Source organism: Erythrolamprus reginae, chromosome 1, assembly GCF_031021105.1.
Source record: "Erythrolamprus reginae isolate rEryReg1 chromosome 1, rEryReg1.hap1, whole genome shotgun sequence".
Taxonomy (NCBI): Eukaryota; Metazoa; Chordata; class Lepidosauria; order Squamata; family Dipsadidae; genus Erythrolamprus; species Erythrolamprus reginae.
Genome location: NC_091950.1, coordinates 251562184 through 251585199, shown reverse-complemented (window position 1 = coordinate 251585199; position 23016 = coordinate 251562184). Strand labels below are relative to the sequence as shown.

At 43.6% G+C, this 23016-nt stretch overlaps 1 protein-coding gene across 1 annotated transcript in view; it reads right to left on the bottom strand.

Moving 5' to 3' along the window:
* Positions 1 to 763: 763 nt before the first annotated feature.
* The window catches only part of SDC1 (syndecan 1), a 45140-nt gene continuing 22887 nt past the window's right edge, over positions 764 to 23016 (bottom strand). The window contains exons 2-5 of the mRNA XM_070732832.1: positions 7495 to 7582; positions 5299 to 5825; positions 4924 to 5059; positions 764 to 2874 (exon numbers count right to left, since the gene is read on the bottom strand). Of these exons, the coding sequence (XP_070588933.1) occupies positions 2708 to 2874; positions 4924 to 5059; positions 5299 to 5825; positions 7495 to 7582 (918 nt within the window). The 3' untranslated portion in view covers positions 764 to 2707. The remainder of the gene's footprint in view (positions 2875 to 4923; positions 5060 to 5298; positions 5826 to 7494; positions 7583 to 23016) is intronic.

Here is a 23016-nt window from a genome sequence, read left to right as displayed (position 1 = left end):
CATGTTTAAATTCAGTTACTGTGGATTTATCAACCACATCTGCTGGAAGTTTGTTCCAAGGATCTACTACTCTTTCAGTAAAATAATATTTTCTCACGTTGCTTTTGATCTTTCCCCCAACTAACGTCAGATTGTGTCCCCTTGTTCTTGTGTTCACTTTCCTATTATAAACACTTCCCTCCTGAACCTTATTTAACCCTTTAACATATTTAAATGTTTCGATCATGTCGCCCCTTTTCCTTCTGTCCTCCAGACTATAGATTGAGTTCATGAAGTCTTTCCTGATACGTTTTATGCTTAAGACCTTCCGCCATTCTTGTAGCCCGTCTTTGGACAAATTCCGTTGGGCAAATTTTTCGCACTCTGGGGCTTCAGGGAAGATTCCCTAAAACCTCCGGAGGGTGAAATGGTCTTCCCCAAGGCCAAAAATTAGCTGGCTAGCACAGGTATACGCACTGGAGCTGACATACGGCAACACCTCACGTGCCCTCCAATATGGTTCTGTGTGCCACCTGTGGCAGGTGTGCCATAGGCTCGCAATCACTAGGAGGAAGTCATTGCTTTTCCTATTAAATAGGAGCATGCACATTTTTAGATGCATTTCAGTCAACCAAGCAAATCAGGAACAAGCAAGCACAAAGTTCCTTATATTCTAAGCCCCCTCCTTTCCCCAAATAACTTTGCAATTCAAAACATGTGAGGAAAACCCCCCTCAAAATGAGTAGAAAAGCATTTTTCAGGTAAATGACACGAGACAAACTTGTTTTGACCGACTGCCTTTTTATTGCATGTTTATGGTTGTGGAATACAAAACAAAACAAAAATCAGCCATTGATTGTACTTTTTAGTTTCAAGATTCTATTTCCAAGCTTGACCATTTGAAAAAAACAAAAACCACACGAGTTTTATTCTTTGCTTGAAAAAGAGAAGCGTTTCCTATGTCTTGAGAAAGTCAATGATCATATTTTCCATACATAAAAAGGACACGTCAGTTAAAACTTCACCATATAGTTTCTTGGTACTGTAAGAAGCTGACAGCCTGTTTTCACTCACTGAAGCTTGTAAGTTGTAACCTATTAAGGGTCTTCCCAACAGGAAGAGAAAAGAAAGGCACCAACTGTGCCATGGGGGCAGCAACTCAAAAATTATGCTCCTTTTGAAACATTTACTCCAGCTTAGCATTCCATATTTCCTCACACTAGGGTAGCCCCATTCTTTTTGCTAAACTTTGCTAGAAGCAGAAAAATATATTGCAAACAAAAAACAAAAACAAAACAATGAAACAAAGAAGCCTAAATTGGATGCAAGTGTTTTCTTATAAACCCCAAACCTCTACAAAACATTGCGGTATAGATTATTCACATCCATATCCTTCTCCTGTGCATTACGGAAATAACATGTCTATGCTTCTTTATTCTGAACAGAAATTTGCCTGCTAGTAGAGATCATAATCTTTTCCAAACACGGTGAACACGTTTAAATACTGGTTCAGGAGTGCCAACATTCATTGATTTGGTCCCAGTGATACAAACCCGAACCATGAAATACCCCTCCCCCCCCCCATTAAATTTGGGGCACCACAGCGGTGATGAAGGCACACAATCCATTCTTACCTCCCTCTTCTATACAGAATAATTTCTGAAGATCTTTGAACTTCAAAATCTCTTAACGTTCTCGGCTGGACCGAGATAAAAGTCATCACCCAAGTACATATTCCCCTAGGTCCTGCATGCCAGAAAGGTGTGCTCCCTGAATTCCTACTGCAAACACCAATCTAATAGGATTCTAGTCCCTGGGATTTGGCAGAAACAGGAATCCTCATTAGCCTTGGCATGCTTTGTCCTGTAAGTTGGAGGCCACACCCGGCTTTCTAGTACTATGCGAGAGAAGTTTCAAGGCGGCAGTGTTGAGTAGCCATTATCAAAAACTCAGTGCAGAAGAGGTAGAGAAACAGTACTGGTCCCGATGCTAGGACTGGTGTGGGGAGGGGGTTTGTGCAGCGAGCAGCAGAGATATTGCAGTGAGATCAAAAGAGGAGGAAAAGGGGTGAACGTCTTAAATATCTACTTCCCTAAGGTGTGGCTTCAGAATTTGAAGCATCGGTAATACACCATTTCTCCCACTGAGCTCTAGTGGAATCATACTTCTGTTAGAGAACTCCACCTCTCTGGTCAGATCTGTAACTTTTCAGGTGGACTTCCCAATGCTATTCACTTATTTATTCAGGGACTTAGCATTAATGGCTGAAAAGGGGTAAAGAACTGCCGGAAGCCACACCGGTTGTCTTTAAAGAGATTACTGTATTTCCTAAAATATAGCTAACCAATTTTGCTTGGGGCGGGGGGGGGGGGAAGGATGGTTAATCTCTGACAACACACATATTGTACCATAAGAATTCCTCGGTGCATTCGTAAGACATCAAGACTATATATATATATATATATATATACAGCTGATTCCTTATCTTCCCCTAGGAGTCTTTAGACAGGATAGGAAGTCCCACTTTACAGGTAATCTTTTGTGCAAGAAAGCAGGTAAGGTTTTTATTAATCCCGATTGACTTTGGAGAAATTATAGTTCCCAGTGGCAAGGAGGCAGAGCCTTAGATTCAGTCTTATGGCTTTTAGTTTTCCCCCCTTTTAAAATGCAGCGAGAACTCATGATGTCGCGGAATAAGAAAAAGGTCTTTAGTTTTCGCTTTGCGTGCTCATGCATAGAATTCTTCTTGCTTGTGTGGTTTTTGATAACCTCCATTCGATTGCTTTGGCTCATCCAATGAATAACTTCCTTCATCTTTTTTCTTCATTCTGTATAGCATGAATGCAACTAGGAATCCAGCAAATAGTAAGCCTACGAGTCCACCAGCAATGACTCCTGTGTGAAAAAGAAAAGGATAACATTTACATTTTCAAGCTAGAATCAAAATGGAAAGAGAAGTTGTCCTAAACTCCGAGGGAGATTACTGCTTTGTAAATTCCATTTATATTTCCGGTCACAATTCAAAGTGTTGTTTTTGACCTATAAAGCCCTTCATGGCATCGGACCAGAATATCTTCGGGACCGCCTTCTGCCGCACAAATCCCAGCGACCGATTAGGTCCCACAGAGTTGGCCTTCTCTGGGTCCCGTTGACTAAACAATGTCGTTTGGTGGGTCCCAGGGAAGAGTCTTCTCTGTGGCAGCCCCGACCCTCTGGAACCAGCTCCCCCCTGAGATTAGAACTGCCCCCACCCTCCTTGCCTTTCGTAAACTCCTTAAAACCCACCTCTGCCGTCAGGCATGGGGGAACTGAGATAACTTCCCCAGGCCTATACTGTTTATGTATGGTATGTTGTGTGCATGTTTTTTTTTAAAATTATGGGTTTTTAGCTTTCTAATTATTGAATTTGTATTATATATTGTTTTCTGTTGCTGTGAGCCGCCCCGAGTCTGCTGAGAGGGGCGGCATACAAATTAAATAAATAAATAAATAAATAAATAAATAAATAAATAAATACTAAATTTGAACAGATAAAGCAATCTAAACAGCCATCTTTTTTTCATATCCTCAGAAGCAACCTCTCTTTATGATTTTCAATCTTTACGATTTTTAAAATAATTCTAGGATCCTTAGCATATGAACATTTGCTTCAGCAGTTACTAGTTTCGCTGCCTCAGCTGACTTCTTTGGTTCATGATTTGCCCTGCTGCAGGTATTAGAGAAGGTATAAACATATTGTTATGAGAAAGTTCATATCAGACCCACAATCCTCTTTTGAAGTATCAAGGATGCTAACCACCTAAAAACACCAGAAAAATCTAATGCAAAATGTCATTATTTCAAAATGCTTGACACATTCACAGAAGTAATTGCTAAAAGAAATTTTGAGACTATGGGGCACAATAGAACAAATTTAGCGGTATGAAGGAAATTCATAGTTCTCTGAGGAAAGGGGCAGAATAAAGGTATCAAAATAAAGGGCAGAAAGAAATGATTATTGGGTCCCTCTTCATTGCAGGGAAGGGAAGGGAAGGGAGGGGAAGGGAAGGGAGGGAAAAGAAAAGCACACACACAACAGAGTTACATTTTAATTAATTGACTCTACAAATAATCTAGTTGCATAAAGTTGTGTGATTTCGTTTTAAACACACTTTTATCTGAGCCATTCAACTATTTGATTCTAGATTTTGGCTTTAAAAATCCATGACCAAGACCAACTAGTTGTGAGCATCTTTAAACTCTGTTGCAATGCCCTGCAGTAACTGTCACATTCTGTCAGAAGTAATGCCCATTATACACACCAATATAAAACCATTAATATTATACATAAAACAGTGTTGGTTATTCAGATGTAGATGTAAATTAATGTATTGAACATACGTAAGTTTGTATGTTTTTAATGCAGTGAAGTTCAGGTCATGCATGGAGGCTTGGAGAGGGTGAAAAATAGGCCTGCCTTATTTATTTATTTATTTGTTTGTTTGTTTGTATTGGATTGGATTTATATGCCGCCCTTCTCCGAAGACTCATTTCCGGCCTCGAGACCCCATTTTCAACCTCCCAGAGGCTCAAAGCCTCTGAAGCCCAGGAAGGGCAAACACACACACACACACACACACACACACACCGCTGTGGTACAGGAGGTTGACTAGGCCATACCCACCATGGCCATGCCTACCCAGCAAGAGAACCCCTTACTAAAAAAAATTAAGCCCACCGGAGTAGATTTACAGATCTTTAAAACATTGGTGTCTTCTCCCAGGTTATGTAGCAGGTTTGAGGGGCTTCTAGGGACAATTGCCTGACCCTGGAAAAACAACAGCTTTAAAGAATTGTAGACAGGTGGGATACTTATATCTCCATGCACTGCTCCAAATATATTTTTGGAACTAAATCTGAAGTACTGTACAGTCCTAACGCACCCCAAAACAAACACAGACCTACCCCCTAGGACTTCTTTCCTGTCCATTAATCCTTCAGATTTTGCATCCTTGGCTTCTCCAGTAGCCTTCCGATTTTCTGTTTCAACGTCCTTTACATTCATTTGATTTTCGTCATGTGTTGAAAATATAAAATCGCCCTGTTTAGAAGAAAGTGACATAAATTATGTTATGTTTCAAAGCACCCATTTATTTTAAATACGGACCCATGTATCCCAAGGGACCCAGCACTTTGTCACATGTTTTAAAGGCTACATCTAAAACAATTAAATTGTAATACGTTATCAGCTGCAATTGATAACTAAGAAGTGACAAAAGTACAAGTAAAAGTATTCCAAAGCACTTGCATACTGAAGTCAATAATTCATCTTATTCTTACCTGATCACCAGAACCATATTCTTGCAAGGTATCATTTTCAGATAGAGGAGAGTTATCCATTAGCGGAGTAGACGGCACTATAGTAGGTAGGACACTATTCAAATTTTTCTCACTTTCTTTTACAATGCCAAACGAGTCTGTTTCGTCGATATTAGATAGGTCATGAATATCAATAAATTTGGCTGTGCTAGCAGCACGAGAAGTCGTAATTCTGGCTGTGGAAACGCGATGCGCTACTGGGGCGCTTGTTGTCAACACAGCAGGTTTTGTTGTGTCTTGCTCCATAACTGAGTCAAAGTCCTCGAGAGTTACTGGTGGCTCCTTAGATACGAGAGCAATATCTGGAAACCCAGGTCTGCTTGCTGTAGAGATAGGTACCGTTGAATAATCTTCTGCAGGGCTATCTGTTACTTGGACATCTGTTTGAATATCTCTCAAGCTGGTAGAAACGTCGGTCACCAGAGAAGTATTTGTGCTTCCTTGTAATGGAACATTGGAGACAATCACTTCATCCTCCACCAGAGAACCTAACATCAAAATTAATTTTAATCAGCATTTGAAGGTAAAGTAAAATGCTACAGTGACACCTTGGCCAAATAGTCTAAAGAATTCCACCCCATTTTTAATAATCCCACCTGATGTCATCATAATATTCCTTACCAATGCTGCAAAAACACTTCTGTTCTCCTTTTAAGATGTCCCAAGCCTTTGCAACATTTATTTGCTAAAATTAGACTAGTCAGATTAAATAAAGCCTACCTAGCCCACCCTTTTGTGTTGCATTGGCCGCTTACAAAAAGAATATGATGATGATAGTCCTTGGTCTATCATCCTCTACTTCCTAGGGAGTTCCATTTTAAGGAATATCACCTTCATGTGTGGACTCTACAGACTAAGAAACACGTGCCATGTTGGTCAGCGCTACTTTTACTTTAAGAGTTATAGTAGCAGAATCTTGTGAGTCTGAATGCGCTCTTCCCTTTCCCTCATTTTATCTTTGTGTGAACTAGGGAGTCTCAGACGTTTTCTCAAATTGGTTTCTCAGCCCAGGCTGAAGTCCCTTTTATCTGACCACTGCCTTGGCCGAGCTCTTCCCCCTCTTGTTTAATGCAATTCCCTTTGCCCTCTAAAACAGGGGTCCCCAACCTGTGCTCCACGGCCCAGTAGTGTAATGGCCAGTGGGTGCACGTGGCCCAACTCATGCTCGCGTCGCTGCAAATGCTGTGTGTGCTCATGTGCGCGCACACTCGTGCACATGAGCTTCCCCTCCAGCGAAGGCCTGCCACCTTTACCGCTACCGGTGCACCCTCCGCGAGTGTGTGTGCACCCGTCGGTATGAGATTTTGCTTCTGCATGTGCACAGCAAGCAAAATTTAATGTGAAGATGCTCAAGCAAGCGAGATTCCGGTGATTTTGGTTTGGCAGAAGATTTCGGTGATTTTGGTTTGGCAGAAGATTTCGGTGATTTCACTCCGGGAGAAGCAAAAAATTGGCAAAAATCACTGAAATCTTGCTCAAGCGTGCACTTTCTGCACACGCACAGAAGTGAAATTTTGTATGGGGGCGCGTATGCGTGCATTGGGGGTGTGCAACTGCGCACACATCCTGAAAATCGCTATCGGAACGTAGCATTTTACCGTTCCGGTAGCAGGCCATCACTGTTCACACACACACACATACACAATCATCCCCTCTTTCCCCTCCCTCCTGGTCTGGGCCGCCAACCCAGAAGGGTTAGTAAACTTTGCTCTAAAAGGACAGAGGTTTTATCACCTTTTCTGAGCTGTGGTCCGTACTAAACCTCAATCTGATTTCATATAGCACATAAATAACAGTTTTTATATTTAGATTTCCTTCAACCTTCTACTTAATAGTCTTCCCTTTATATCACATTTTAAAAATACAGCCAGAGAGAGCGTCTATGGGGATTTCTAGGCGATGCATACTTTATGATGAGTCAGGAGCAAGCGTGGCCTCGGGCTGTACAACTCTTGATTTATTATAAGGTAGCATACAACCATAGAGAAATCCAGCAACTGGAAGGAAGCCTTAGCCCATATGAATTTGTTTAATCCCCTTTTCAAATTTTCTGAAGCGGTAATCATGATTGCTCTCCTGGCAACAAATGTTAATTCCCTGTGTTAACACTTAGGCAAGAGTTTTATTTTCAAAAGAAGAACAGAGAAATAAGCCTACCTGCGCCCGATGATAAACCAGAAAATGAATCATCGTCATCTCCAGATGAGTCCTGGTCCTCAGGGGGTAGACTGATGTCCATTGGTTGCTTTAGAATAGAAAATTAATATATTATATATACAGTATTATAGTTAGCTAAATGAACAGACTAAATAGTAACTAAATGCAGATCATTATGCTGGCTAGAATGCAAGATTTTATATTGCCCCTCTTATCGTCCTTGCATGGACGCATAGCACTCCTGTATTTTTTTCTGAAAAGAGCCCACTATTCCTTACTGTATTGTGGATGCACATAATATAAATGCTTGGAGAAGAAAATAAGTCAAAGGCCATACTATGAGGATTCAACATTAAAAAAACTCTACTCATGGTTCAAACCATTCAAGCTTCTCTTTGCATGCTACATGCCTGTGATGGCAAACCTATGGAACACATGTCACAGGTGGCACGCAGAGCCATATCTACTGGCATACAAGCAGCTGCCCTAGCTCCAGTGTGGACATACATGCCGGACAGCTTATTTCTGGCTCCTGCAGAGGCTCTGGTAGGGTGTTTTCAGCCTCCGGAGTGGCAGGGGAGGACATTTCTGCTCTCCCCAGAGTCCAAGAAAGATTCTGGAGCCTAAGGAGGGCAAAAAATAGACTTATCGGGCCCACCAGAAGTCAGGAAACAGGGCAGCAGGCTGGTCATATATAGGAAGGGGGCAGCGGGGGGTCGTGGGCACATGGGGTGAGGCATGTGGGGAGCATTGAATTATGGGTGTGGGCATGCATGTGCATGCAATAACACACACACGCACGCTTTCGGCACCCAAGGAAAAAAAAGATTCACCATCACTGCTATAGGCTATAAAGTGAAGGTTCATCCATGGTCACAGGATTACAATTATCCTACTTGAAAAAAGGACAGACGTGTTTTGCATTTGGTTTTCAGTGATATCTACTGTTAGTCCTTGACTTACAACCATTTGTTTAGTGACCATTTCAAGTTTCAACAGCACTGAAAAAAAGTGACGTACAATTGGTTTTTCTTGCAACCGCTGCAGCATCCCCATGGTTACATGAACGAATTTTGGGTGCTTGGCCAATGGCATGTATTGGCCACTGTCCATGGGCTATTTTTTTCCCCTTGGGTGCCGAATGAGCTTGTGTGTGCGCTATCCCACATGCGTGAGTGCCCACACCCATAATTCAATGCCTGCGGAGGGTGAAAACAGCTTCCCCCGCCCCCGGAAGTCCTCTGGAGGCCAGAAATGGCATGTTTCCCAACTTCTGGTGGGTGCAGTAGGCTCATGTTTCGCCCTCCCCAGGCTCCAAAGGCTTCCCTGGAGCTTGAAGAGGGTAAAAGTGCCCTCCCCATCTCCCTCGGAGGCTCTCTGGAAGCCAAAAACACCCTCCCGGAGCCTCTGTGCGTGCCAAAAATCAGCTGGCTGATTGCATGTTGGAGCTGAGCTAGGGCAGCGGCTTGGGTGCCAACAGATATGGCTCCAAATGCCACCTGTGGCACTCGTGCCATAGGTTCGCCATCACTGGGCTATGCGATCACCATATGCAACTTTCCCAGCCAGCTTCCAACACAGAAGTCAATGGAGAAGCCAGGCTCACTTAACAACCACGACTCACTTGTTGAACAAATCACTGAAGTGATTTGTTTAACAATTGGGGCAAAAATGTCAAAAAATGGGGGCAAAACTAATTTAACAACTGCCTTGTTTAGCAACAGAAATGTCGTTAGCCACAGAAATATATAGAAATCAGGCATTCATAGGATTCAGAACCACGCATATTTGTCTGTTTGTGCATGTGTGTGTTTGATTGCTTGTGCACCTCTGTGGGTATTCTGTAATGGTTTTTCTTTCGTTCTTTTTAGTTGGAGATGTTTTTAGATATCAGAGAAGCACAAGATCAATTTTCATTGATTGTTCTAATTGTTTCTAAGCAATTAACCCTTCTGCATGTTGTTGGATCTTAACATTATGATGAAGATGGGCTCTTTCAACAGGACCCTGGGATAACCCAAGCTGTTCCTATACTTCTACCATTAAATATCGCACAGACTTTTGGCAACATTTAATCTATTTCCTTAAATAATTGTGTGGTGAACGTCATTAGCCCAACTATAGATGAAACATAAAACCACAGAGCCTTACAAATCATAGTCCACACCAATTCTTCCACAAGAACAGTGTCGTTACAAAATAAAGCTTTCATAAAATGACCAACATAGAGTATCTTTTAAAAATCTATACTAAGGTCGACCATCTTCTAATATAGATCACAAGAAGAAAAGCCCAGGAGAAGGGCGGCATAGAAATCTAATAATAAATAAGGAAGGAAGGAAGGAAGGAAGGAAGGAAGGAAGGAAGGAAGGAAGGAAGGAAGGAAGGAAGGAAGGAAGGATGAAAACACCTTTTAGAAACAGGAGATATTGCAGGCTGGGGAATTCTGGGAGTTGAAGTCCACAAGTTGCTAAGAGGATCCATGGTCTAATCTAATCTAAAGAACCACTTGAAGTCGTTTAGTATAATGATATCTTGTCTTATGAACTTAATTGGTTCCAGGACGAGGTTCGTAAGATGAAAAGTTGGTAAGATGAAACAATGTTTCCCATAGGAATCAATGGAAAAGCGATTAATGCGTGCAAGCCCAAAATTCACCCCTTTTGCCAGCCAAAGCGCCTGTTTTCGCACTGGTGAGATTCCCCTGCTGGGATTCCCCTGCAGCATCGCAAAATCCGGAGGTAGGGTTTCCCATGGAAGGGAGCCTCAGTTGAAATATCTTCTACCTATATATTTATTTTTATTACTTATATTTATCTATATTTTTAATAATTAATATTTTAATAATATGAACTATTAGTTTTATATTAACTCTTTTTAATTAAATTATTGTGGGGATTTTTAAGTGGATGGGAGGATGGTAGTGATGGCATGAATGAATGGGACTATTTTAGTAATTATTGGAATGAATGGAATACTGTGAATGAAAATGAATGGGAGGGGAGTGATAGATGGAATGGAGTGGGTGGGAGGGATTATAATATGTATGGAATGAATGAATATGACATGAATGGAATTTTTGGCACACCTGACGCTGGAGGGGCAGGAGGGGAGGGGACACTTATCTCTGGGGTGGCAGAGGGTCAAAATATCCCAGTCTTGCTGGGGAGAGGCAAGTATGGCGGAAGCCATGGAGCTAGCCGTTCCAGGGGAAGGAGGAATCGCTGCTTAGTAGCGATCCCTTCTTCAGGCTCCATGAGCTTAACTCAAAGCACTGGTGATGAGTGTAATTCTGGCCCTGGGCTCAAGTTGTTGCTACTCAATGCCAGGTCGGTGGTAAATAAAGCTCTCCTCATCCGGGATCTGATCCTGGATGAGGAGGCCGACCTGGCTTGTGTGACCGAAACCTGGCTGGGCCCGGAGGGAGGAGTTCCTCTCTCTGAAATTTGCCCAGCTGGGTTTCGGGTATGGCACCAACCTCGACCCCAGGGAAGGGGGGGAGGAGTGGCTATTATAGCCAGGGAGAGTCTTGGCCTGCGTAGGCTCATTGCTCCAGAGGTTGCGGGTTGCGAGTCCCTCCTGGTGAAGTTGGACTTAGGGGTTCAGGTGGGCTTGTTACTCACGTACCTGCCTCCCAGCTGCGTGTCAACAGCCCTGCCTGTGCTGCTCGAGGAGGTGGCCGGGCTGGCGGTGGAGTTCCCCGGACTTATCGTCCTGGGGGACTTCAATCTGCCGTCGCTCGGCGGTTCCTCTGGACTGGCACAGGAGTTCATGGCCACCATGACAGCCATGGACCTGACTCAAGTAGTTCAGGGTCCGACTCACGAGGGTGGGCACGCACCCGATATGATATTCCTCTCTGAGCAACTGAGTAATGATCTGAGATTAAGGGGCTTAGAAGTGCTGCCTTTGTCGTGGTCAGATCATTTCCTACTGCGGCTTAACTTCCTGGCTCCAATCCTTCCCCGCAGGGAGGCGGAACCAATTAGGAGGTTCCGCCCCAGACGCCTGATGGATCCAGAAGGCTTCCAGATGGCGCTTGGGGTTATTCCAGATACACTTGTCCACAGTTCGGCAGAGTCTCTTGCTGAGGCCTGGAACAAGGCTGCAGGGGAGGCTCTTGACCGGATTGCGCCGTTGCGACCTCTCCGCGGCACTAGACCCCGTAGAGCTCCATGGTTCAACGAGGAGCTCCGGGTGTTGAAGCGCCAGAAGAGACGTCTGGAGAAGCGATGGAGGAAGAGTAAGTCCGAATCCGATCGAACACTTGTAAGAGCTCATATTAAGACTTACAAAGTGGCGCTCAAGGCGGCAAGATGCGCGTATCATGCCGCCTTGATTGCATCAGCGGAATCCCGCCCGGCCGCTCTGTTTAGGGTAACCCGCTCCCTTCTTAATCAGAGGGGAGTTGGGGAGCCCTTGCAGAGTAGTGCCGAGGATTTTAACACGTTTTTCGCTGATAAAATCGCCCGGATCCGAGCAGACCTCGACTCCAATTGTGAAACAGAGTCGACTGACAATGAGTCAGTCGAGGTGACTGGGGCTAAACGTCTTTGTCCATCTGTCTGGGAGGAGTTTGACTTGGTGACACCTGATGAAGTGGACAAGGCCATTGGAGCTGTGAGTTCCGCCACCTGTTTACTGGATCCGTGTCCCTCTTGGCTGGTTTCGGCCAGTCGAGGGGTGACACGGAGCTGGGTCCAGGAGATTGTCAACGCCTCCTTGGGGAGGGGGTCCTTTCCGCCACTTTATAAGGAGGCGGTTGTGCGCCCCCTCCTCAAGAAGCCTTCCCTGGACCCAGCCGTGCTTAATAACTACCGTCCAGTCTCCAACCTTCCCTTCATGGGGAAGGTTGTCGAGAAGGTGGTGGCACTTCAACTCCAGCGGTCCTTGGATGAAGCCGATTATCTAGGTCCTCAGCAGTCTGGATTCAGGCCCGGCTACAGCACGGAAACTGCTTTGGTCGCGTTGATGGATGATCTCTGGCGGGCCCGGGACAGGGGCTTGTCCTCTGTCCTGGTGCTCCTTGACCTCTCAGCGGCTTTCGATACCATCGACCATGGTATCCTTCTGCGCCGGCTGGAGGGGTTGGGAGTGGGAGGCACTGTTCTTCAGTGGTTCTCCTCCTACCTCTCCGGTCGGTCGCAGTCGGTGTTAGTGGGGGGTCAGAGGTCGACCCCGAGGTTTCTCCCTTGTGGGGGGCCTCAGGGGTCGGTCCTCTCCCCCCTGCTATTTAATATCTACATGAAACCGCTGGGTGAGATCATCCAAGGGCATGGGGTGAGGTATCATCAATATGCCGATGATACCCAGTTGTACATCTCCACCCCATGTCCAGTCAACGAAGCAGTGGAAGTGATGTGCCGGTGCCTGGAGGCTGTTGGGGCCTGGATGGGTGTCAACAAACTCAAACTCAACCCAGACAAGACGGAGTGGCTGTGGGTCTTGCCTCCCAAGGACAATTCTATCTGTCCGTCCATTACCCTGGGGGGGGGGGAATTATTGACCCCCTCAGAGAGGGTCCGCAACTTGGGCGTCCTCCTCGATCCACAGCTCACATTAGAAAAACACCTTTCAGCTGTGGCGAGGGGGGCGTTTGCCCAGGTTCGCCTGGTGCGCCAGTTGCGGCCCTATTTGGACCGGGAGTCATTGCTCACAGTCACTCATGCCCTCATCACCTCGAGGCTCGACTACTGTAACGCTCTCTACATGGGGCTACCTTTGAAAAGTGTTCGGAAACTTCAGATCGTGCAGAATGCAGCTGCGAGAGCAATTATGGGCTTCTCCAAGTATGCCCATATCACTCCAACACTCCGCAGTCTGCATTGGCTGCCGATCAGTTTCCGGTCACAATTCAAAGTGTTGGTTATGACCTATAAAGCCCTTCATGGCACCGGACCAGAATATCTTCGGGACCGCCTCCTGCCGCACGAATCCCAGCGACCGGTTAGGTCCCACAGAGTTGGCCTTCTCCGGGTCCCGTCGACTAAACAATGTCGTCTGGCGGGACCCAGGGGAAGAGCCTTCTCTGTGGGGGCCCCGACCCTCTGGAACCAGCTCCCCCCTGAGATTAGGATTGCCCCCACCCTCCCTGCCTTTCGTAAACTCCTTAAGACCCACCTTTGCCGTCAAGCATGGGGGAACTAAAACACCTCCCCCTTGCCCATGTTGTTTTGTTGATTGACTGACTGTGTGCCTGTTTTTTATATATACTGTTTTTTTATGAGATTATTAATTTCAATTGGAATCTGGATGGGTGGGCATTGGATTTGGTATTGTGTACTGTACTGTTTTTTATTATTGTTGTGAGCCGCCCCGAGTTTGCGGAGAGGGGCGGCATATAAATCCAATAAACCTAAACCTAAACCTAAACCTAATGCCACCAGCGTGAAAACAGGTGTTTTGGCTGGCAATGGAAGTCCGGAGGTGGGGCATCCCAGCGGGGGTAGCAGGTTCGTAAGGTGAAAATAGTTTGGAAGAAGAGGCAAAAAAATCTTAAACCCCAAGTCCGTATCTCGAAAAGTTCGTATGGCGAGAAGTTCGTAAGACAAGGTATCACTGTATTACATTCCTACAAATAAAGTAACATTACCCAATATCTTTGCTCCCCTCACACTCATAATATTAAGCCTCATATTTTCCCCTCAACATTTTATACCAAAAGTTTATTTTATACCCTCCAGATCTCCCTGAAGTAATCAATGGTTATGAACTGGTCTGCAGGAATAACTTGAGATAACAGCCACAATGCAGCCACCCTGGCCAAAGTCATCTTTTGGGAAGATGGGCAGCATAAAAATTTAATACATAAAAATAAACACAACTTTAGCTCGTGACTATGAAAGTAGTAGCTCTATATTCCCTTTGTGCCTCTCCGTACAATGCTCTTCAGAGGAACACGTGTGCAGCGCCATCTTATCTATATTGCTTGATTGCGTATTTCCACTCTGCTTTAAGTTGTGTCAGCAGGTCACTGAAATAGTTTTTCCACTTGTAAAGGAACAGCGGGATTAATAGTTTCTTTCCTCAGAGAAATCAAGTTAGCCATTAATAATTTACTACTCGCCATTAAGAAAGAGAAAGTTGGAGATGAAATGAAATGCAAGTATTCCTAGTAGCATGTTTGAGCTGCCTGGCCTGCACTAAGCTATTCATGCAGAAAATACCTCAGAAAGAGTGCAGAGAAGAGCATTGAAGAGCATATGATGATGAACAATTGAGAGATTAGGTATGTCTAGTCCAGTGCTTCTCAATTGTTTTCCCTGCCCCCCTCAGGAAGAAGTAAACATTTTGCACTCCCTCCAACTCGAGAGCCAGAGGCGGGAGAGGGTCGGTGGACACAACACCAGGAACACGATGGAGCTACAAGTCCCATGTAGGATGTGTGTCTTGCAGCCCGTCACACCTGACCTGCCCCACCCTAAAATTGCACCCCATTACGAGACATATGTCCTATCTGACACATTTACCGCTACCTCTGTCATGTTCCTCAGCGTTGTGTCCAGGGCAGCCCATTCTAAAAGAAAAGTCTTGCAAATTCGAGAAGTTTGATTGGACTTAAGAGATGTTTTCTTTTAGAACAGGCTGCCCTGGACACTACACCGAGGAACACAATGGAGGTACCAACTCCTTGTGGCAAAAAAAAAAAAAGCACGTTCCCTGGAGTTCACATCCCCCCCCCCCACCAAGCAAGGGTTCCCCGTCACAGGCATTACCGGTACGCTCCCGTTGACTGCTGTGTGCATGACCGGCGGGCGGGCATCAGCATGAGATTCAGCTTGCATGGACATCCATGCCCGCCACCGGTCACACAGAACTGTGTGTGCAGCTCTATTTTCGCTACCACTCTATAGAGTAGCCTGTATTGGCAGGAACCCATTACTGCTAGCATCACTCTGCACCCCCACAAGGAGAGTGCGCCCCACGATTTGAGAAGCACTGCTGTAGTCTAACAAAGATAGCAGTCTTCCAGTACTTGAGGGGCTGTAATAGTCTGTCCACTATTTAAAGAGTAAAGTAAAATAAGTAAAAAATTAATCGTAATAGCGATCCTGACACAGAGAGGCAAGCAAAGGATGATTGGTTAAGAACGTTAATACTGAATGGAAGATTGAAAGCTTCACCTTTGGCGCAGAAGGTAGCGTATACTGCTACTAGCCCTGGCCTCTGTGATGGACTAGGGCAGGGGTAGGCAAAGTTGGCTCTTGTATGACTTGTGAACTTCAACTCCCAGAATTCCTGAGCCAATCATGCTAGCTCAGGAATTCTGGGAGTTGAAGTCCATATGTCATAGAAGAGCCAACTTTGCCTACCCCTGGACTAGGGAATCCTGGGAGTTGAAGTCCATGCATCTTCAGGTTGCCACAGTTGAGAAGCACTGCTATAAATCATACCACTCTCAACTATAAGTTGCTGGAAAACTTAAGAGGCCAACACCTTGGTTGCACTACCTCCTACCAGCGGTTTTATTCAATAGCAGAATTTCCCCACTTGATATAATCAGGTTCACATAAAGCCAGAAGATTAATTTTCAGGCAAGATATAACTCATGGACATGATTCCCCCCCCCCCCCCTACAAAATGAAGCTTTAAAAAAGATGCAGATTTGAATGAATTATTTGAAGTGCCACCAATTCTAACCCCAGCACAAAATGCACAGGGAACCATTTACTTTTGAACGACCCCTATCCTAATTAAAAGTTAAGAATCTGCAAGCGCTATTCAATTTTAATTTTACTATCCACACAACGTGAAGTATATTCAGAATCTTTTCTTGTACTAGCTTGTCCTACACAGGTGTGCAGTTAGTTAAAAGTAGCACCCACCTGAAGTACGGAAAACAGCTAGAGGGGAGACCTCTGGGTAGAGGAGGTAAGCTTACCCATCTTCAGCCAGACATGCTTGTAACTTTACTTTGCCAAGCAATTTGAACGTCGATATGTGTCTTAAAAGGCAACAGTATAGATAATAAAAGAGCAGGTTCTAAATTTCAGCGATCTGAAAGTTATTTTTCAATCCATGGCTCTTAAAAGACTGGGTTTTATTGCGTGCCAAGACATTTTTATGTCAGTTACTCACACACATATCAGCTATTAGATTTCAAACTGCAAGTTTCCCATATTTAGCCTCAATCTGTGTTATAAGACAAATCAATATGAGACCTAATTATAAGAATGACTCTGTGGAAATGTTAGCTTAGCTGTATTTGTCCTGTTAATTTGATCCCGTCTTTATGGTAAAGCTCACAAAAATTCTAGAGAAGCAATTAATTAAAAAAACAGGCCAAGTCATTCTAGCACCTTTCTTCTCATGTTGCATTTAAAATGAGGAAAAAACACAGTAAAATTAAATTATTTCTTTCCAGTTTATAATTGCTTATGTGGGAAGGGCAACTTCCCAGGAATATCTGAAACAGAAATATAATAGGCTGCTATTTCGCCAACTATATTAAACAGAGCAAACCAAAAGCCACAGATATCTATCTTCAATTTCTCAGGCAGGAAATCAGATACACAATAAATATTTCGGGCCAAAGACTACGGTAGAGAAGAAACCAAAATGGCTGATCTGCTCCATTTTAGGAAACGAACGATACATGCACCTCAAGAGGAATGCCACACCTACAGTTGGCAGAGACAACCAGCACTCAATTGAGGGCTCGCCCACCCCTGCAAGAGGGCGAAGGAGGAATGAGCGCCTGAGAGATGGAGGCAAGAATCAGCTTTAGCCTGTGGGGCAGGGGGAAGGGTGGGAAGGTTTGGGCTTTGCTTCACGTTGCAAGGTGTCTGCGGCTGGCACAGATTCCACTATTGCAAGAGAAGAATATGTTCTACTTAAGTCAAGTTTAGACCTGTCACCCGGCAGCAACTATCATAGGCAAGAATGGCAAGGCGGTCAATTTTTTTCCCTGATCTCCAATTAAGATGGCTGGATGTACATCATCAGCTCCCTATCAACTGACTTTAGTTTGATTTGTCTTAATTGTAAAATCCAAAGGAAGAAAAGGATATTTAAAAGCCTGCAAAGTTTTATTACTTCGACTCAATGAGGACTGAGGAAGTTCTGCATTCGAATTAGCTGAATGCAAAAAATTAATAATAATAATAATAATAATAATAATAATAATAATAATTTTATAAGATTTGTATGCCGCCCCTCTCCGAAGACTTAAGGAGCTGCACTAATAATTCATTCAACCACAGCCAACTGTATTTCAAACATTCTTCCCAACTGATTTAGTTTTTAAAAAAATCCAGAGTTCTTTCATTGGATTATATATACAGTCAAGTCATGGCTTGCCTATAAGTAAATAGGCATGAACTCTTGCCTGTTGGGGTTCTAACCTGAATGTCTAAACCAGGATAACAGTGTGTTTGTCTGTGAGCCCCAGTGTGCCCACAGACACCTCCCTGGGCAATTGCCAGGCTCGCCACTTCTGCTGACTTCCAAAATATCCATTCAATTAAAACAAAATTCTGTGGGAAACTCCCTTGCAGCTAAGTAGACTACTTGTGGCACTGTCATTGTTTCCATGAATTGCTCTGGCTTCAAGAAGCAAGCTTCAAAAATCAAAATGTTGGTTATAATCTATAAAGCCCTACATGGCATCGAACAAGATTACAGTAGTCCCTCGCTATACCGCGCTTCACCTACTGCGGCTTCACTTCATCGCGGGTTTCTGAGGAAGTCGATCGGCAGATTTAAACAGCCCGCCGAACTCGATCAGCAGGTTTTTCAAAAAAATATATATATCTAAAATTGTAAATATTGTATTTAAATACTGTATCTAAAATAAATACTGTGTGGGAAGGGTTTATAAACACTTAAAACAATGAAAACGTACCAAACAATTACAATATAAATACTTAAATAAGTACTATCAGTCGATAAATTCCCCATCGCGGATTTCACCTATCGCGGCCAGGTCTGGAACGTAACACCAGCAATAGGTGAGGGACTACTGTACTTGCGGGACAGCCTCCTGCCGCATGGGTCCCAGCGATCGGTTCGGTCCCACAGTGGGCCTCCTCCAGGTCCCGTCAATTAGACAATGTCGCTTGGTGGGGCCTAGGGGAAGAGCCTTCTCTGTGGGGGGCCCTAGCCCTCTGGAATCAGCTCCCCCTAGAGGTTCATACTGCCCCCATCCTCCTCGCCTTCCTCAAGAGTCTGAAGACTCATCTATGTCGCCAGGCTTGGGGCCACTAGACTCTAGCTCCCTGGCAGACAAATGTCTATCTGTCTGTTGTTTGAATGGGAATGGGAGTTTTAATGTTACTGGGGTTTTTTAGATCAATTAATTAAATGAATTGGATTTAGGATATTTATATTGTTTCTTTTATATGTTGTAAGCCACCTCGAGTCCTCGGAGAGGAGAAGCATATAAATCCAATAGATAGATAGATAGAGAGAGAGAGAGAAGATAGATAAGATATAGATAGATAGATAGATAGATAGATAGATAGATAGATAGATAGATAGATAGATAAAGATAGATAGATATAGAGAGATAAGATAGACTGGCTACATTAACTGTGTTAATTTACAAATCACATAGTCTTAAATCAGCTAGCTGCCTGCCCCTCTTTCTCCCGGCAGCTATTTTTTAAGAGCTCACATGGCATGTCCTTATCATTCCAAATCTCTCCGTGTCAAAAGGTGAGGTGTTACACTCCACTCACCCAAAACGTTGACTTATTCTTAGTCTAGCTAGTCTAGTCTAGATGTACTTGATGAGCCCCATTAAGGATATGGCTAACATTTATTTGAGAGGAACACATATGGATGAGGAACAGGTATAGTCAAGGCAACACTGCCTCTAGTATGTTAGAAGACTTTAGAGCTGAATGCAGCATCTCAATGAGTTGGATCGGGAAAAAGAGCAAGTATCTTTAACACTTGACGTTCTATTCCAGGTTTTCCATTTCAGTTGTGGGTTATTTTGTAGACTCTTATGGTAACTCTCCTTATTCTGTTTCCAACACCCACATCTTTTGGCATGGGTCTGGACAGACAGAGGTTGTCCTTGAAAGAGACAGGCAAGGTAGAATTTCCGTGCTGAATCATCATATCAGGCAGGATTCCCTCTTTCAGACATATCAAAGCAAGGCTACATCCTTGATACGAGAATGTCTGCTTGTAAACGGGAGATATTATGTAAATGTATTATTAAGGAGACAACACCAACATATTGGGGTCAAGGCCTTTCCGTGACATTTTTAGCTAGTTCCTAGAGGAAGGTACAACTCCACCAATTAAACCAGAAGCAATAGTAAATCTCCAATTTACAATAATTGTTCTGAAACGCGTATAATCATTGCCTATAGGAGGACAAACTGGCAGCCCATAGCCTAGATGCATCATGCACTGGCCATGCCCAGCCCAGCTACGCAAATGGGAAAAACGCCATGAAATGTCACATGACTCCAACATGATGCAGAGGGTTTGACACCCATGGTCTACAGAAATATGTCTAAGGGCTGCTGAGTTCAGAGATAGTAAGCAAAGTATTAGAGTATTTCACTTCCAAAAAGAAAATAAGTACCACTGTACATGACAAACAGTTGCAATGGTGTCATTGGTCTTCATTTCCCAAACTCTACCGAACTGTTGCAAAATTGTTGTTATTTCAATAAGAAACCTGGACCAGGAGTAACCTCTCCTTGAGCTATCTGCTTCTCAGAAAGGTTTTAGCAAGATAAAAGTGTCAATACGATAATGTTCTAAGAACATCGGAGATGGTGTTTCAGAGATGCCACAAAGAACTTACTATAACAGCATTAATAGTTTCAAGAGTTTTGTTCACAAAAACTCAGACTGAATGGCCATATGCATACGTCCTTCATATTTGAAGACTTCTTCTTCAACCACTTTCTTCTCTTAAACAGCAGTTGTAACCTACTGGATAACATAGTACATGTTGTCTCATCTGAAATATAAATTGAACAGAACTGCAAGTTCCCTTCTTTCCCTCAGAACTTACCAAATAAGTGTAAAGATCTAAAGTGTGCAATAGGGTTGATATTCCTGAAGGGGTCTGTAATATGGTAAATGATTTAGCTTTACTAGATAAATGGTCAAAGCAATGGAAACTGCAGTTTAATGTTTCCAAATGTAAAATAATGCACTTGGGGAAAAGGAATCCTCAATCTGAGTATTGCATTGGCAGTTCTGTGTTAGCAAAAACTTCAGAAGAAAAGTATTTAGGGGTAGTGATTACTGACAGTCTCCAAATGGGTGAGCAGTGTGGTCGGACGGTAGGAAAAGCAAGTAGGATGCTTGGCTGCATAGCTAGAGGTATAACAAGCAGGAAGAGGGAGATTGTTATCCCCTTATATAGAGCGCTGGTGAGACCACATTTGGAGTACTGTGTTCAGTTCTGGAGACCTCACCTACAAAAAGATATTGACAAAATTGAACGGGTCCAAAGACCGGGCTACAAGAATGGTGGAAGGTCTTAAGTATAAAACGTATCAGGAAAGACTTAATGAACTCAATTTGTATAGTCTGGAGGACAGAAGGAAAAGGGGGGATATGATCGAAACATTTAAATATGTTAAAGGGTTAAATAAGGTTCAGGAGGGAAATGTTTTTAATAGGAAAGTGAACACAAGAATAAGGGGACACAATCTGAAGTTAGTTGGGGGAAAGATCAAAGGCAACATGAGGAAATATTATTTCACTGAAAGAGTAGTAGATCCTTGGAACAAACTTCCAGCAGACGTGGTTGGTAAATCCACAGTAACTGAATTTAAACATGCCTGAGATAAACATATATCCATCCTAAGATAAAACACAGGAAATAGTATAAGGGCAGACTAGATGGACCATGAGGTCTTTTTCTGCCGTCAGTCTTCTATGTTTCTATGTTTGTAAAGATGGCCATAAAATTGTAGTTTAGCATTTCAGTAGAAAATATAGTATGAGGAACATGTCCTTCAAAACAGTGCAGAAGAACCGATTTAGTTATATCTGATTGCAGATTTATTTCTAAAATTCCCTGTGCACAACAACATTCTGATAGCAGAAGACTTGGACAGTATGGGGTAGGCTCTGGAAATATTTCGCTTTTTGCTATACTGGTGTTGCTAAGTTGTTGTTTTTTTTTAACACAGAACAATATTTAAAAAGGCTATTTTTGTACAGTCAGACTCAAAATATATAGTATATTCTAACAACTCCAGTTTCATGCCAAGGTTGCTACTTGGATTATCACTGTGTTTAAAACCAAATCATATGACAAATAATTCACTATAGTTTCCTCTCACTTTCCCCCAACTCCCAATCCAAATGCTAATAGGATTCCTCTTCTTCCTGATCCTTGACAGATTGCAAACTTTAATTCCCCCATTCTCCATTGTTCAGTTATGTAATCTCCACACTTTGATACCAAGGTACATAGCATCTGGACCCAAATCAATTCATATGCTAATTAAAAAGCCATTAGAAAATCTGCCTCGTCAAATTATCCTCCATCAGTTGAAGCAGAGGTCTAGCATAAATCCAATAATACTTACATTAAGACAGTCAAAATTCCACTCTGTTTTGTTATAAAATGTTGATAAGCATGTTTCTCTATCCTGGAAGGTTGATTAGGTTTAGGTTTATTGGATTTATATGCCGCCCCTCTCCGCAAACTCGGGGCGGCTCACAACAATAATAAAAAACAGTACAGTACACAATACCAAATCCAATGCCCACCCATCCAGTTCCAATTTAAATTAATAATCTCATAAAAAACAGTATATATAAAAAACAGGCACACAGTCAATCAATCAACAAAACAACATGGGCAAGGGGGAGGTGTTTTAGTTCCCCCATGCCTGACGGCAAAGGTGGGTCTTAAGGAGTTTACGAAAGGCAGGGAGGGTGGGGGCAATCCTAATCTCAGGGGGGAGCTGGTTCCAGAGGGTCGGGGCCCCCACAGAGAAGGCTCTTCCCCTGGGTCCCGCCAGACGACATTGTTTAGTCGACGGGACCCGGAGAAGGCCAACTCTGTGGGACCTAACCGGTCGCTGGGATTCGTGCATTCGTACATTTGAAAGATGAAAGCAAAGGCAGAGAAAAGGACCACCACTATTGCATAAACTTAGATGGTTGGCCCACAGCTATAAAGAATCCTGGATGAAGCAAATTATCTGGAACATTTTAAGTCTGGGTTCACACCAGGACAGAGCTCTGAAATGGCATTGGTTGCACTTGTCAATGACCTTTGCAGGATTCGGTACGGGGGGTGGGGAATGCCATCCATCAGCTTAGGGTCTGGTATGCTGATAATAGCCAGTTATATTTCTCTAGTGCACAGGTGATACTGTGGCATTGCTGGTCAGGTGGCAGGAGGCTATAAGGATGAGAAAGAATTGCCTTTGACATAACTTTTGGCAACATGGAGCGGCTGTGGACTTTTGATCCCCAGGGCCATAAATTTCATCACTGACTCTGAACAGGACCATACTTCCCTATTCTGATCTGGTGTGCAACCTGGGGTTTACGGCTCCTGCTCAAGGAAGTGTCGGTTGTGGCTGG